We start from the raw sequence: 16,170 nt of genomic DNA, 5'->3' as shown, positions 1-16,170 counted from the left end.
AGCGTGAGGTCCAACGGACAACCGCGACGAAGAAAGGAGCAAAAGCGAATGCGAGAGAGAGCGCGCGTGCAAGGAAAATTTAGATTTGACCAAATTCACAAAATGTCGCTATTTTGAATAGAAAGCGGAAAGAGTGAGAATAAAAAGAATATTTTTTTACTATAAAATCAGACTGACATGATCACATATACACGTTACTCATAATCGCAGCTTAACCTATATATATATATAACATTTTAGGATGATTTTGTCAATTTCATACTCTTATAGGTGCGGTGAAATAAGAGGAAATCACAAGAGAATCAAAATTAAAATTTCAAATAAAATAAATATTTTAAAAATCTACTTCTGAATGCATATAAACTAATCTCCAATTTGATCCGATAAGCAAATTAGAAGATCATATATGGGTCAGATTCCAAGGTTGGTAAACCAAAACACCACCAAAATTTAGGTCCAAAAATATCAAGTCAATAGCCGGGGAGCTTGTACAGCGTTCAGAAACTTTACTCCTTCCCAAACTAATATGTATTCTAAAGAATACAAATCAAAATGTACAGATCAACTTGAAAGGGGTTCAAGGGACAGGAAAAACAAAAATGCTAGGGTGATTTCCATACTGTGATTGTATAAGAAGACACAGCAAGTGCTGCACTATACCATCTGTGGGAGGTGTAGGCGTCGCTGTAGACGAACAAGAATCATCACGAACTCATGGCTTGGGCTCGGGTTAGACTTTTACAATCTGGGCATCCGCTTTGAGCCTCCCACTAAGAGGCAACTTCAAAATTGAATATTTTCTGTTCTTTCAGTACCCATTTCAAGGAATTAGTCATCTGGATCCATCTCTTCATCCTGCTCAAGGGATCTACTCACATCACTTCGGTTTCCACTATCGGATTCAGCCTGCCTGACTGCCTCATCATCTTCTTGCAATTCACCCTCCTCAACATCTTCGTCTTTAGTTGTGGGCGCATTAGAGAAAGCCATTGCTAGGCCACGAGCCATCCATTCAGGGCATTCATCATCACTTCTGTATTGTGACTTTAGACTGCTGCTCATGGCATGATCAGGGATAACAGAAGATTTGGAAGTTCTACACGAACATTCTGGGAAAGGATGCGAAAGAAAAGATACAGGCTTTGATGATTCAGCCTCTGCAATGAATCCTTCCACACCCAAGCTCCTGTTAAGATGATCCCGCACCAATTTTGTCCAATTTTGCGGCGGATGATATAGATTATCAAGTCCAGAGCTGAACAGTTCAGCGAGCTTTTGTCTGGTGAAAGCAAAATTCAATTATGTTCATCATACAGAAATCAATTTGTTCATCATACAGAAATAAATACAGTTCGAGCGCTCTTAAATAGAAATTGTATATAAAGAATTTGCATTATTGCATCTCAAGACTACTGCTTTTATAAGTACCAGACACTGATTAGAACCATGGAATCATTGAAGTGGTTCGATGCATATATCAATCAAAGCATTCGTCAATTTCCTTTTTAAAAATAATCACTTTCAACATTTTACCTGTTTAGATTTGCAAGCACACCAAGCACCACATCTAAAAATGCCACGGAAGAGCAGCACAGAGAAGAGGGTGTTTTAGCATTTAAAACCTTGGCAATGACAATGCACTTCATATCAATTCAATTGTGCCCTCATTTCAAGCTTTTGTCAAATTATCGACATTGGGAGCAGATGACTAAATGAGTGGGAAATAGTTTCAACCCAGACTAATCTTTAATGCATATCAGAACATGTAAACGGTCCAAACCATGGAGTTCTTTCCTCAGTTAGTTTGTGCATAAATAAAAATGCTACTACAAAGGAAAGGACAAGTTTTGCAGCCCTTTACATCAAAAGCATAGGGTTATTGGCTAGGATTACAGCAACTTCAGCCTTGTTGAAAATTATTTGGAGTCACTATAAGCCAACATAATATTGTTTCTATGCTAGGCTATCATTGTTGTGTTAAGTTGTCAGTCAACGTTAAAACTATGGCACATGTTCACTATTGTGCTAATGTTAGGTTGTTGCCAAGAAGAAACGCGTTGTAGGGTCCAACCGCTACATCTCCAAAACTCGAGTGTAGTGCTAAATATGCAAGAATTCGCGTTGCAAGGTCCGCTGTAACGTATCAGCGAGGACTGCTACATCTTCATGAGAACTTGGGTGGTGTTAAATAGTCAAGAGTTCTCATACCATAGGTTGGATAAGAACAAATCCGATAAGAAAATTAATAGTCTAAGATTTGGAACATAGAATATAGGAACTCTCATTCGTAAATCAATGAAGGTAGTAGATACAATGATTAGAAGAAGAATTGGTATTTTGTGTGTACAAGAGACAAAATGGATAGGCAAAAAGGCAAAGATGATAGAGAACTCGGATTTTAAGTTATGGTACACAGAAAAAAGTAAAGCAAAAAATGGAGTAGGTATTGTTATAAATAATTCGTTAATAGTTAGAAAAGATGATAGAATTATAACCCTTAAGATAATAGTGACGAAAAAAATTATCAACATAATTAGCGTATATACACTGCAAGTAAGATTAGATAGAGCTACCAAATTAAGATCTTGGGATAACTTAGATGAAGTATTAAAAAACATTCCGCAAAATAAACTAATTTTAATAAGAGGTGATCTAAATGGGTATGTCGGAGTGAAAAATAATAAATATGAGAGGGTACATCATACATGAGGTTATAGGTTTGGAACGAGAAATGAAGAAGGGAAAACTATATTAGATTTTGCGATAGTATATGACCCTATATTAGCTAATATGTTTTTTAAGAAAAGAGAAGAGCACTTAGTCATGTTCAAAAGTTGGAATAATAAATCGTAAATTGACTTCCTTATGGTTAGAAAAAATAATTGAAAGATTTTGTAAAGATTGTAAGGTCATCCCTAGAGAAAGCTTAACTACCAACATAGGTGAGTAGTGTTGGATATACGTCTCAAGCATAGTATCAATAGAAAAAAATATATATGACTCCTAGAATTAAGTGGTGGAAGTTAAAAGATAGGAAACGAAATTTATTTAAAGAGAAAGTAGGCGTACAAGCATTAGGTGAAATATATGGTGACTCTAATACAACATGGGATAAGATGGTATCAAAGTTAAAAATAGTACCTAAGAGTGTACTCGGTGAGTCAAAGGGGCATGCAACACTAAGTAAGGAATCTCGGTAGTGAAATAAGAAAGTACAAGAGAAAGTGAATGAAAATCAAACAGCTTATAAGAAATTATATATTTGTAAGAACGAGGAAAACTTAAAAAAATATACAATAGTCGAGAAAAAAAGCTAAGAAAGCAGTGAATGAAGCAAAAAAAATGAAACTTTTGAATGATTATATAAAAAATTAGATACAAAAGAAAGGAAAAGAGACATTTATAGAATAGCTAAAGTAAGAGATAGAAAGAGAAGAGATTTTATTCAAATAAAATGTATTAAAGATGAATGTAATAGAGTACTAGTAAATGATGAAAAAATAAAAGAGCGGTGGAAGAGGTATTTTTATTAACTTTTTAATGAAGGTTTAGGTGACCAACTTATCTTAGGTAATTTAAGTAGGTCAAATGAATATAGAAATTTAAATTTTTATCGTAGAATTCAAATTTCAAAAGTAGAACAAGTTTTAAATAGGATGCACAATGGAAACGTCGTTGGACTAGAATGATATTCTGATAGAGGTATGGAAGTGCCTAGGAAAACAAGATATTGAATGACTTCCAAAATTATTTAACATGATATTGAAAACGAAAAAATGTCTGATCACAAGGGTAAGTACTCTAGTTCCCTTATATAAGAACAAGGGAGACGTATAAAATTATGCAAACTATAGGGGTATTAAACTAATAATTCATATCATGAAACATTGAAAAAAAAAAGTAATAAAAAAAAAAAATTAAGGAAAGAGACCACGGTGACCGAAAATCAATTGGGTTCATGCTTGGAAAGTCGACATTAGAAACTATACATTTTCTTAGATAACTAATTGAAAAATATCGGGAGTAAAAACAAGATCTACATATGGTATTCATTGACTTAGAAAAAATTTATAATAAAGTCCCTAAAGAAATTATATGAAGAATTCTAGAAAATAGAGGTATTAGCGTAACATATATTGAACTAATTAAAGATATGTACGAAGATGTAACTACCAAAGTAAAGACTTCAGGTAGAGTAACTGAAGCATTTCCAATAAAAATAGATTACATCAAAGATCAACTCTAAGTCACTATTTTTTACACTAATTATGGGCAAACTCACTACACATTCAAGACACAATACCGTGGTACATATTGTTTGCAAATGATATTGTTTTGGTAGATGAAACACGTGAAGGAATAAATGTTAAACTAGAATCTTGGTGGAAAATAGTAAAAGGGAAAAGTTTTAGGCTTAGTAGAATAAAGACAGAATATATGAAATTTAAGTTTAACAATATTAGACGTAATGAAATAATTGTTGAGATAGGTGATAACGAGTTGCTCAGAACCGAAAGGTTTAAATATTTAAGATCATTTTACAAAACGATAGAGGGATTGAGAAAGATGTCTTACATAGAATACAAGCATGATGGCTGAAATAGAAGAGAGTGTCGGGTATTTTATGTGACCGTAAAGTACCTCTAAAACTCAAAGGAAATTTCTACAAAACCGTAGTTAAACTTGTTATGTTAAATGAAGCTGAATATTGGGCTATGACTCAAGCATATGAGCAGAAGATACGAGTTGCAGAGATGAGAATGAGGTGGATGTGTGGGCATACAAGGATGGACAGAATAAGAAATAAGAGTATTAGAGAGAAAGTCGAAGTTGCATCTATTGAGAGAAAACTCCGAGAGACATGTTTAAGTTAGTACGGGCATATACTTAGACAACCAATAAATGCTCTAGTTATGCGATATGAAACTATGACAAACACGCATATCAAACGAGGAAGACCAAAAAAGACTTGATTAGCAATAATAAAATAAGATAAAATTTATTTAAGTATAGATGATAATACAGTAGCAGATAGAGTTCAAGGGCATAAAAGGATCCATATAGTCAACCCTACTTAGTGGGATAAGGCTTGATTATTATTGATTGTGTTAAATAAATTTTATTTCCTTATCGGATGTACAACTTAGAATATATTTCAGTTGTTACCATCCTCATGTTATCTTAGCTTGTTTTACCAGCTTTTGATGTCCCTCTTAATAGCTCATGGATAATAATTTTTTCCCAGTAATTTCATGCGTCTACCTTATAAATTTCTTCCCTGCTACACAAACTTCTCATTCACATTTTTAAGACTCGAAGAGTTCTATTCAAAAATATCTAACTGCTCTTCATAAACTTCCTATCCATCAAATACTAATTATTTCACTTCTATTTTTAATACTAAATCTACATTTCACATATTCAATATCAGTTCTATTAATTTAAAGTCTATATTTTCTAAAATTTATCCCCACAGCTGAAGCTTCAAGTTTATTTTACTTACCCTCGTTAAGTTAAATTTGATTAATGACATCTCAATTAATATTTATAATTAAGATACTTTTTATATTTTTATAATTTGTTTCTCTAAAATTTTAACTTAATTCACTACTTGTTATAGTTTTATTTTTCACAAATAAACATCAATCGGAAGGGTCATAAAGAATAAAATCATCTGAATTCATTATAATTTATGGCCTAATGTGTGTCACAATATGTGAAGTGTTGACATGGTATGTTGTAATAAAATTTATATTCAATTATCTATCTGATCGCTATAGTGTTATTTTTAGAAGTAAAAAAGCTAGGTCCAAGGGGATTAACAATGTAAATCTCAATTAATTTATGCGTGTCAAATGTTAGCATCAAATAGTACAACAAAATTATAATATCACTTGGTAATCTAATTCCTATATTTTTATTCCTAAAATTAAATATTTTAAAAGAGCAAAATTTATCTCAACACAATTTTGATGTATGTCGAGCATCAACATGATGGAATATTGAGATTGTATTATGCCGACAAAGAGACGAAACTCCTCTACAAAATGATACATTAAATCTTGATTCAACTGATAATTTCATTGGTACAAATGTAGAAAAACAAAAGCTTCAACTGTCAGTCAATGTGAACAATCATTTGTTACCCCACCAAAAGTTTTAACAATAGATATTAAGTTATCACTCAAGTCCTTTTTCACAACGATATAGTTACTAGAACAATAATTGTTTAGGAACTCTATTGTAATTTTTTTCTAGGTTAATAACAATTGTGTCAATCCCTCTTTACTATATATTTATCAACTATAGTAAATCTTCCAGGAATAAATCAAACTAAATTTCAAAACTTATTGAAGAGTGGTGCAAAAGGCTTAAATGATAACTAAAAGCAAATGCATCATTTTATGAAACAAAATATGTCAAATGCTAAAGAAAAGTTGTGTTCCAATTTGCGCATGTAACAAATTAGTACCCCAAGAAATTACCTATTAGGACGATAGGTTACTCCAGATGTTGTTTGGTATACTCGGTGACCCATTACTAAACTTGAAAAATCAGGCCAACCACTACCATCATTGTTAAAGCCAGGGAAAAAAGCATCAGCTTCAACAGAGACATAATAATCGAGAGCATCCCAGATTAACCTGTGTGCTTGGTTCCTCAAATCCATAGGTGAAGGATCCGGCTCCCTGTCTGTCTCTGCAACCCAACCATACCACCCCTCCTTCTCATGCTGATAAAAGGGCCTTGCAGGAGGGGGAGGGAGGGGTCGTGGTCGGGGCCCAGCCTTTTTCCATTCATCAATAAGTTGTTTCTCACTCTTCACAGGAGGAGGCTGAGGAATATTTAAAGGGAGAGGATATTCAGGACCAATCAAGCTTGACAACTCTTTCTTACTGCACAAAAAAGTATGGTCTACTAAGTTCATATACATAGCTCGCAAGGGAACTAGAATCCTCTGTCCTCCAAATGTCTCAGAACCGGCCATGTAGATTATAGTATTTGCTGGATAACCCATTGCACGCAGAATAAGTCCAACCTGCAGAGATTCAACCTAAAATTTAAATACAAATATAAAAGAAATTATAACTCAAAAATTGACATAGAGAATATTCAATCTGCAGAGATTCAACCTACTACCATAGAGAATATAGTAGGGTTATTTATAACTCAAAATAAAATTTACAGCATCCTCATTGGAACCAATATATATTGAGTTAGAAAGCAAATACAAGATACTAGAAGAGTTGGACCGACTAATAACTTCACTAGTAGAATGGGACCTCGGCGCAACTGTAAGGTTTGTTGCAATGTGACCTTGTGGCCACGGGTTTGAGTTGTGAAGACAACCTCTTGCCTCTTGCAATGCAAGGTAAAACTATATACAATATACCCAATGTGATCTAACCCTTCTTCGGGATCCCGTATTGATGGGAGCCAATACGGAAGCTTTGTGCACCGGACTACCCCCTTAAAAGGAAATATCCAAAATTGTGCAACTTGAATATTCGAGGTAATAAAGTTCATGATAAATGATATTCCTAATAAAACTAGCACATCAGAATAAAAAAATGTAATAAATCAAATGCACTAGGAAGGTTTACTATGTTAGACCAAATCCGTGGCATATAAAGAGTTATATCATCCACAAGTGAGAAAGTACACCTATCTCATTGGAATGCATGATAGCATAGCCCTGAGAGTATTTATGTGCATGCGCGCATGTGAGAAAGAGAGAGACCACTTGTAGTCATTGTACTTTCTTAAACAACCTTTCAGTTTATAGCAATTGCATTTTGAGATATTCTTAGAAGAAGTTGTTTTTAGGCAATTGATTGAGATATTTAAATTTCATAAGCAGGAAGAGCCTGGTCAACCATGATTTATTAACATAGAAACGTTAAACTATTGGCAATTGACATAAAAGCAATGGAATAAGTAGGCATGATAAAAATGTTTTTATTCATTTGGTGTGAAGGTAGAACCATGGGAAAAAAGCACTTCTCAAACAGACTTTCAAAATGAGATACATTTCTGTTTTCCAAAATTGCTCCAGCTTTGTTTAGGCACAACCATATTATGTTGTGTGATTGAGTACAGTTACCTCTTCAGGCATGAGAGGGCATGAGCCATTTCTTTTTCGAGAAAATGAATCAACAACAAGATCATCAGCAATTACTTCTTGATTTATCAGCTGCTTCCTAGTGTATTGGATAAGTTCAGTATGAACATCCTAGCCCAAGAGTATTAAAATAGAGCATGTTAAACAGCAGAGCAATTAGTTAAATGGTGGATGAGATATGAAGACAGAAAAGAACAAATTAGTATCACATTAATCCAAACAACCTGGAAAAGTTCAGCGCAGCCATGAAATGCTAGAACATCCCTCATAAGGCCTGCGTGATAAGACAGATAAGGACTGCCAGTTGCTCGTAACCTGCAATTGAATTCAGTTGCATATTCTGTATTTAAACACACTCCAATACTAATATCTGGTGTTTCAAACTATCGAATGGTCAGCAAAGAATGATTCTTCAAAATTTTAATGAAGAATAGACCATATCTCATAAGCTCAAGCATATTGAAGTTCAATAAATTCTTATGTGCATAAACAAAAAAACTCTGTTAAGAATAAATGTCCAACTATCTAATGTACATCAGGATTTAACTAAAGTGATACCTCTCTACCATCTTGCTACCAAGTGCCCGAATTTCTGAGCGGAATTGAAGAGCATGGAAAGCAACTCTGCATCTAAGTCTCTGATATTCATCCATGCTTGATGGAAGAATTGCCTATAGAAAGGAGAATAGAAAAGAGTTGAAAATATTCATGACCATCTAAAGAAGTTTCACAAAAATACCAAAACATTGAATTAGAAGGGTGACATCAGTTTCACAGTTGATTTAATGATACTATTTTAAATTGCCTAGTTGCTAGATATAAGAAGTCTTTTCATCGGAGTAAATACTGCAACAAAAGTACATGTTTCCATCATTTTCATATCCTATAATGTCCGGCATGGATATCAAATTGACCTAGGGATTTAAACAGATTGGCCTCACACTTGAAAATAAGATCTTTCCAATAGTTGATCTTGTCTTGAGGCCAAGGAAATAATTCCTCAATAGAATGTTGCTCATTAGTCCTGAGAACTTTGTCAAACGCATCTCCAACTAAACTAGTGCATGTCATCATAGCTCAGAAGTCAGAAAATAGTTATTATGACTGCAACGATTGATGTTTTGTTCACATATTTTCTTCTGTTTGCTTGAAAAATTAAGAAAAAACTCAGAACACTAATTAGAGACAGTCAGTGAGGAGCTTCCTTTGTACATTGCTCTCTGTTATAGGTAGCTCCTAGAAACTAGAGACTACTTCATAGAGTGTATGATGGTCTACAAGAGATCACGAATTGTGATGGGCACCAAATCTCATTAATCAAGCATTATAAAATTTCAAGGAAATTACCATGCATGTGATGCCTTGAGCACTATCACAATTCACTAGTTTTAGTACTACTTTCATATGCATCTTCTGAGAGAAATAAGGCATCACTATTTAGGAAAAGTATCTAACAAAGGACACATTATTTTCAAATTTATTTGCATTTATAGTGAAGATTACTAGTTTCTAATTTACAAAAACCATGTCCAGGTCAAAAAAAGGGTTGAGTTTAATAGCTTAAATGAATCATTGAATCATACCTGAAGGCATCCTCCATCAGAGATTATTATCCTAATAACCTTAGATTTTTTAAATTTAGGCAACACATCTCTGATATAAAAGTTTGGGGAAGTTGAGGGTTTGGGTGATATTGTAGGAAATTTTGTCCTTTTCCTAGCCTCCTTCAAGTCTGATGGTAAACTCTTCACAATGACAGCATCCTCTGAAAGTGCTGAAATAAACTGCTCTTCGTCGTAAAGATAAGAAAAGCTCTTAAATCTGGGACTGCAATGCAAAAACTAATGATCAGAAGAAGAATTTAAAACATTAAGAATAACTGTAAACAAAAGCATCTCATGTAGACCTGATGCCTTTCGATCGAACACTTTGTTGGATCTCTGGAAGGATAAGTGTTGCATTTAAGAGCCTTGCAATAGCAACGAGGTCACAGATCTGCAAAATATAATATTTTATTAGTGTCAATTGAAAGACTTGCAAACTTGATTTGTTAACAAGTAACTGAAACAGACACAAGTTAGACTGACTATATGCCCACACTTTAATTGAAAGACAAAAGTCTTGGAGAATAATTAGGCAATGTTCCATGATACAGAAATACATCTAATTTTTGAAGATTACACACTCAGGGGAAGTCCGACATACCGAAGATCTTATCTTCTCGAACCCACCAAAGATCTTTGCATATATAAAACCATTCTGCTGAATTGGAACTGTAATATAATAACAAGCCAAAAGGGAGAAAATCAAAAACAAAACCAAAACATTGAATTTAAAGCAATTCATGCTAGCAAGTTTAGGAGGTAGAACTTTTTCAATCATACAAGTGGCTTAATCCTGTTCAAAGATGTACAAATTCAGCTAGAAGAATGCACTTGAATTAATTTTCTTCGCAAATAGTTACCTCCAGATATATCAATTATCAAGTGATTGTTTTCCAAACAATTAGACTAATGCTTGCTTTGGCTGTTTTACCAGTATTACAATACATAACAAAACTACCAAACCTACACTGTTTTGTGACTTCTATCTATCAATTAAGTGAAATAGTGATCATCTAATATAATGTAACCAATATGAAAAGTACATGGCATTGAATTTGATATCAATACAAATGAGAAATATGTTATTATCAAATGAAAAACTAAAAAAACATGGAATACCAGAGGGGTATGGACTTCTTGGCTTGGCGTAAGGATGCAAGACCTGTAAAGAAGTCACTGGACCCCATAATCTTCGAGGCCGAGATTTCTGTAAATATCACAATGACTACAATGAAACTATTGCAATTGAAAAATAAAATGCAAACCTTAAGGTGGAGAATGAGTTTAAAATTTGGCAAGCCAAAAAAAGTCACCAATTTACATCATCATAAAAAATAACAGTATAAGAAAAGCATGCAGAAGCATACAAAAGAAATAATGACATACATGCCCCAATGAGTATGGATAATCGTCTTGCAACTTGTATTGTATAAATCCCCCCACCGAGTAATTTGCAACAAAGAGATGCACAAGCAGAGAAAATACAGATAACGTGATCCCCACTAATGCAGCCAACTTGATATTGCTCTTGTGTAACATCTTAAATCATGGCTCGCATTATACTGTTAAATGCCAACATATTGTCAGAACAAACACCGAGCATGGCCGATATGAATAGAATCACTAAATAATTGATGCAAATAGAAAACATAACACGCTAACATGCAGTAACAATAATTTGCCTCGTACGAGAGTAATATACGGATCAGAAATATAGTAGATAATAAGATTGTGAACTCAGAGTTCAAATAAAAAGTCACACAAAACAATAACAAAGAAAAGCAACACATGGCACTGAGAAGATCAAGTTCAGGAAGTTTCACGCTCTGATGAAACTCAGACTAACTCTAAATAAACACTAAACTCGCTTTCCGAGATCGCCATCATGCAATGTGAGATCTACTCAACCCGGAAGCTTCAGCAAATAGAATAAGCCATAGGGATTTCCGCACCGCGTGGCGTCAAAATCCTTCCTTTCACGAAACACAAGGGCGTTTGAATTCTTCACTGTTAACCGATCCGACAAATTTCCAATACTGATCCACGAAGAAGGCGGGAAGGGGACGAGAATAAGGGGCAAGATGAAGACCAAAAAAACGAATCCGAAAACCAGAAAGCTATCAGAGAGAGATAACCTCGGTGAAGCCTTTATTGTCTCCCCGGAGCTGAGATCTCCGAGTAGAACCGGAACCGGAGAACCGATCGGACCGGGAAAAAAGAATTGGATCACCACCGCGGACTTTGATCGGATCGCCAGCGAAGGCCGAGGCGAAGGATAGCAGAGAACCCTAATGACGCCGGGGAGATGGAGTGAGAGGTTCGAAGTGGAAGATTAGGGACGAAGGGGGATAGGAAGCGTCAATGGGGACTTAATTTTTTAATGTGTGTTTGTTATTCAACTCAAATGAAGTCATGTCTGAGAAGATAACGAAAATAATAAAAATAATAAATAATAAAAAATAAAAAATAATATCGGAATTTGAGGAAGCTTGTGGTGACTGGGAATAGTGCTATGTATGCTGGTTCCGGCCCGGATCAAATAGACTGTAATTGGTTTTCTTCGATGCCCCGTTTATTTGGATGGACGAAAATTAAAAAAAAAATATGAAAAGATTTTTATGATAAAAAATTTCTCTTATTTACCTTTTTTTTTCCTAAAAAATGGATTTTAATATTTAATATGAATTGAATAGTCGGTTCGACTAGGCTTAATAAGTCATTTTTAATTTATCTAAGGTTATCAACGAAAATCCTATTTAATTTAAATAATTGATGATTCTTGATTAATATTTCATGTATGACACGTCAGCAAAATGTGCATGTAATCTGAACTCAGAAAATCTCAAAAAATTAAAGGAGTGTTTGGTTTGCGTTTTCCACGTTATTTCTATTTTCATTTTCTGAGAAAATAGAAAACATGTTTGGTTTGCGTTTTTCATGTTCAATTTTAAGAAAATGAGAGAGTGTTTTCTAAGAAAATGAAAAACGTGGAAAACTCATTTTCTAAAAAATGAAAAATGCATATTTTTCAGAAAATGAAAATGAAAATGAAAATGGGGCAAACCAAATGCATCCTAAGATTTTTCTAAATTTCGGGATTAATAAATTTTTTTATCAAAAATACTTACGTAAAAGAAAATAAAAAATATAGAAAAAACGTAAAAATAAATTAAAAAAACGTTAAAAAAACAATAATAGAAAAAACGTTAAAAATAAAAACCCGTTAAAAATAGAGAGAAAAAAGAAAAAAAGTTTTAAAACATAAAAAATGAAAAATGAAAAATATAAAAAAAACGTAAAAAATAGAAAACCATAAAAAAAAAAAAGTAATAAAATTAAAAAGAAAAGAAAAGAAAATTGTAAAAAAATAAAAAGATAAAAAAACGTTAAAAAATTTAAAAAGTAATAAAATTTTAAAAAAGGAAATGTGAAAAAATAAAAAAAAATTTAAAATTTAAAATTTAAAAAATTAAAAAATAAAAAAAACCATTAAAAAAATTAAAATTAAAAATGTAAAAAAATTTTAAAAAAATAAAAAATTATAAAAACCACATAAAAAATATAGAAAAATATGAAAAAGAAAAAAAGTAAAAAAAACATATAAAAAGAAAAATGTAGAGTTTAAAAAATAATAATAATAATAACAATATATGTGGTTGATATTTTGTAACTGAGAATAATATAGTAAAATATTAAATTAGGTGATTCATTAAAATTTTTAAGCAAATAAGTTTTGGTTGCATTATTTAGGTTGAACCAAATAATATTTGGTTATGTTTTATTCCGTATAACTTTTGTTATGTGATTACTTGATAAACATATAATTAAGGTTATACATGATAACTTGAACCAAACGTACTTTAAATATCTAAGATGATTACGATTTAAAACCGTCACTCCACAATTCATTCCCGATTTATTATTATTCAAGTTTATTATTATTATTATGTTAAAAAAATAAGATTTTAAATTCATAAAATAATAATAATAATAATAATAAAGGACCTATACTTTAAGTCATTTGATCCTGTCCGAACGCTGAATCAACGGACGCTGGGCACGTGGCGCTCTCCGAATTACTGACGTAGATCTCTGATCGGTCGTGCGGATCTCCGGCGAACCTGCAAGGAAGTCGGGCCAGGAAGGGGTTCCCGGCGACGACCCTCCGACGCTCAAGTCACGCAAGAGGAAGTCGAGAAAGTGGCTCTGAATATGCGAGATCGCGTACCTCCGGCGAAGTGTGAGGCTCCTTATATAGAGCTGTGAAGAGGCTCACGCACACATACCGAGGTGAATACGTGTCCTCTAACCATACCTCAGTATGGGCTTGTCAGAAGAGCTTACCTGACACCATACTGCTACAGTCCGAGCACATCTCTGATGGGATAGCGGAACCCTCTGTCGTAAGATCCTGCGTATGGCCTGGTCGTTGAACATACCCGCTGTCAGAAGATGTTCCCTTGTCCTTTTGTCTCTTCTTACCCCATTCCGAGCGTCCGGCCGGTCGACAGTCCCCTCACGTCCGGCCGGTCGTATGTGCTAGTCCGCTAGAGAGATTCCCGGTTGTGTGCTCTGTGGAGACTGTTCGCAGTATTACTACTTTATGCCTTCGGCCGAGCGGGCTACCCGCTCAGCCATACAACCTGGTTCAACATGAGCGTCGGAACCCCGACTCCCTGTCGGGGTGTCTTTGCTTCCGTTCGGAACGTTCGACCGGTCGCCCCAATCTTTATCCGATCGGACAAACCCCTGGTTGACCTTTTACCTTTCAACCTCCACGTGGCGTTGACTCTGCTTAAAGGGGGGTCCCCCCTCCTTACTACCGGATCAATTGCCTCCCCTTCAAGTCTAGTCGAAGGAGGCGATTAGTCCGACTAACTGGACCATCAGTTGTGCCAAGCGGCGTCCATATGCATCTTTGCTTCCGCTCGGACACACGGGGGCAGCTAAAACGCCAATCAACGCCAACATTCCTCGGTATCTTTTTTAAGTTTTCGCCAATCTCCATCACTAAGGTCGAGCACGCGCTCATTAAATGTGTTCCAATGGCCGAATGCCACGTGTCGAGGCTGCCGTCATTGTACGGCGGTGGCATGGTGTTCTGACGGGATTGAGGCGGTTCGAAATGAACGGTGTGATGCGTGCTCCGGTTCTCGCGACCTGAATCCGACGGTGGAGGCCGCTCGGGCTCCACCCTATAAAGGCTTCGCTTTCTTCCTTCGCCGCATTTCTGCTCTCGCGTGCTCCATAGCTTCTCGCTCTCAGCATTCCGGCGACCCTATTCTTCTGTTTTCAGCGATCTCCAGTGCGCTTCCCTCGATCCTCCTCTTCGTTGTAAGGTTCTCCTTCTTTCTCTCTTTGGTTCTTGTGTTTTCTTTGCATTTCTTTCTCGAGTTTCGATCCTCGAGGCATCGTTTCATTTATTGTCTTCTTTCTCCTATCCTTATCTTTCTTCGCCTTTTTTGATTTCGTCCGTTCGGACAATGGCCCATTCCTCTCAATCCCAAGACCAAACTCTCGGCCCGTGGTATGTTACCATGGAATCACGCTTTGACCGGCGTGACGCCGATACTCTGATAAATAACTTTGACATCCCTTCCGACCTCGAAATTATCTTACCCACTCCCTCCGCTCGGCCACACAAACCGCCGCGCGGAGCCTTTTGTGTTTTCCGCGACCAGTTCACTGTCGGTCTGCGACTTCCAATTCATCCCTTTATCATTGACGTTTGCAATTTTTTCGGCATTCCACTCGGAAGCCTAGTACCCAACACTTTCCGCCTTCTGTGCTGCGTTGTCGTCCTATTCAAAATCCATAACATTACCCTCCGACGGGAGCTTTTCTACTATTTCTACTACCCTAAACAGTCTGAGCCAGGCACTTACATGTTCCAGGCTCGGCCCCGCTTAGTTTTCTTCAACAAACTACCCTCTTCCAATAAGCATTGGAAAGAATTCTACTTTTATATTCGCCTTCCCGAGCGGGCCTCCTTCCGAACCCAATGGCAGATCGGACCACCAACCTCCCCGAGCTAAAGAGATTCAAGACCCGACCAGACTATCTACATGCCGCCAACATGTTAGCCGGCCTAAAGTTCGACATCAACAAGTTCCTTCCGGAAGGGGTTATGTACATATTCGGCCTGAGCCCGATCAGAACCCCCCTCCCGAGCGGCTTCGGTAAGAATTTTACTTGTACCTTCGCCTTAATTGCTAACTGATTTTCTTCTTTTTCCTTTGCAGCGAACATTGTCATGGAGTCGATGATGGCTGGAATTTTGAGGAGGAAGGCGGCGGCGCTCGAGGCCGCGGCTGCAAAAGAGATGGAGGTGCTCGGCATTGAGCCGGTCGGCTCGCATGAAGGGGAGAGCGGGACTCACGAGGAGTCGGCTGCTCAGGCTTCTCTCCCGAAGCCGGCTGCTCAGGCTTCTCTCCCGGAGCCGGC

General features: G+C 35.9%; 1 protein-coding gene across 1 annotated transcript; it reads right to left on the bottom strand.

The window, feature by feature from the left end:
- Window positions 1–424: 424 nt before the first annotated feature.
- LOC122041789 (protein EMBRYO SAC DEVELOPMENT ARREST 30-like) lies at window positions 425–12,132 on the bottom strand. The gene is made up of 11 exons (XM_042601589.1): window positions 11,862–12,132; window positions 11,113–11,288; window positions 10,846–10,933; window positions 10,328–10,395; window positions 10,029–10,117; window positions 9,706–9,949; window positions 8,681–8,793; window positions 8,347–8,437; window positions 8,105–8,233; window positions 6,486–7,039; window positions 425–1,279 (listed from the first exon to the last, which is right to left on the bottom strand). Exons 2-11 carry the CDS (start codon window positions 11,263–11,265, stop codon window positions 829–831), a joined length of 1,980 nt encoding a protein of 659 aa, XP_042457523.1. The 5' UTR covers window positions 11,266–11,288; window positions 11,862–12,132; the 3' UTR covers window positions 425–828.
- Window positions 12,133–16,170: the final 4,038 nt, after the last annotated feature.

This window comes from Zingiber officinale, chromosome 2A (genome assembly GCF_018446385.1).
Source record: "Zingiber officinale cultivar Zhangliang chromosome 2A, Zo_v1.1, whole genome shotgun sequence".
NCBI classification, from domain to species: domain Eukaryota; kingdom Viridiplantae; phylum Streptophyta; class Magnoliopsida; order Zingiberales; family Zingiberaceae; genus Zingiber; species Zingiber officinale.
Note: the sequence above shows the minus strand (reverse complement) of the source record. Positions and strands in the feature narration are given on the sequence as shown.

Bases quoted from the DNA above. Each gene is read 5' to 3' on its own strand.
- LOC122041789 (XM_042601589.1), bottom strand. From the start codon at position 11,265: ATGTTACACAAGAGCAATATCAAGTTGGCTGCATTAGTGGGGATCACG. The intron at 8,794-9,705 runs GTATGATTCAAT...TCCTTTCTATAG, and splicing joins CTGATGGAGGATGCCTTCAG to GCAATTCTTCCATCAAGCAT. The intron at 8,234-8,346 runs GTTGTTTGGATT...CTCTTGGGCTAG, and splicing joins GCTGCGCTGAACTTTTCCAG to GATGTTCATACTGAACTTAT.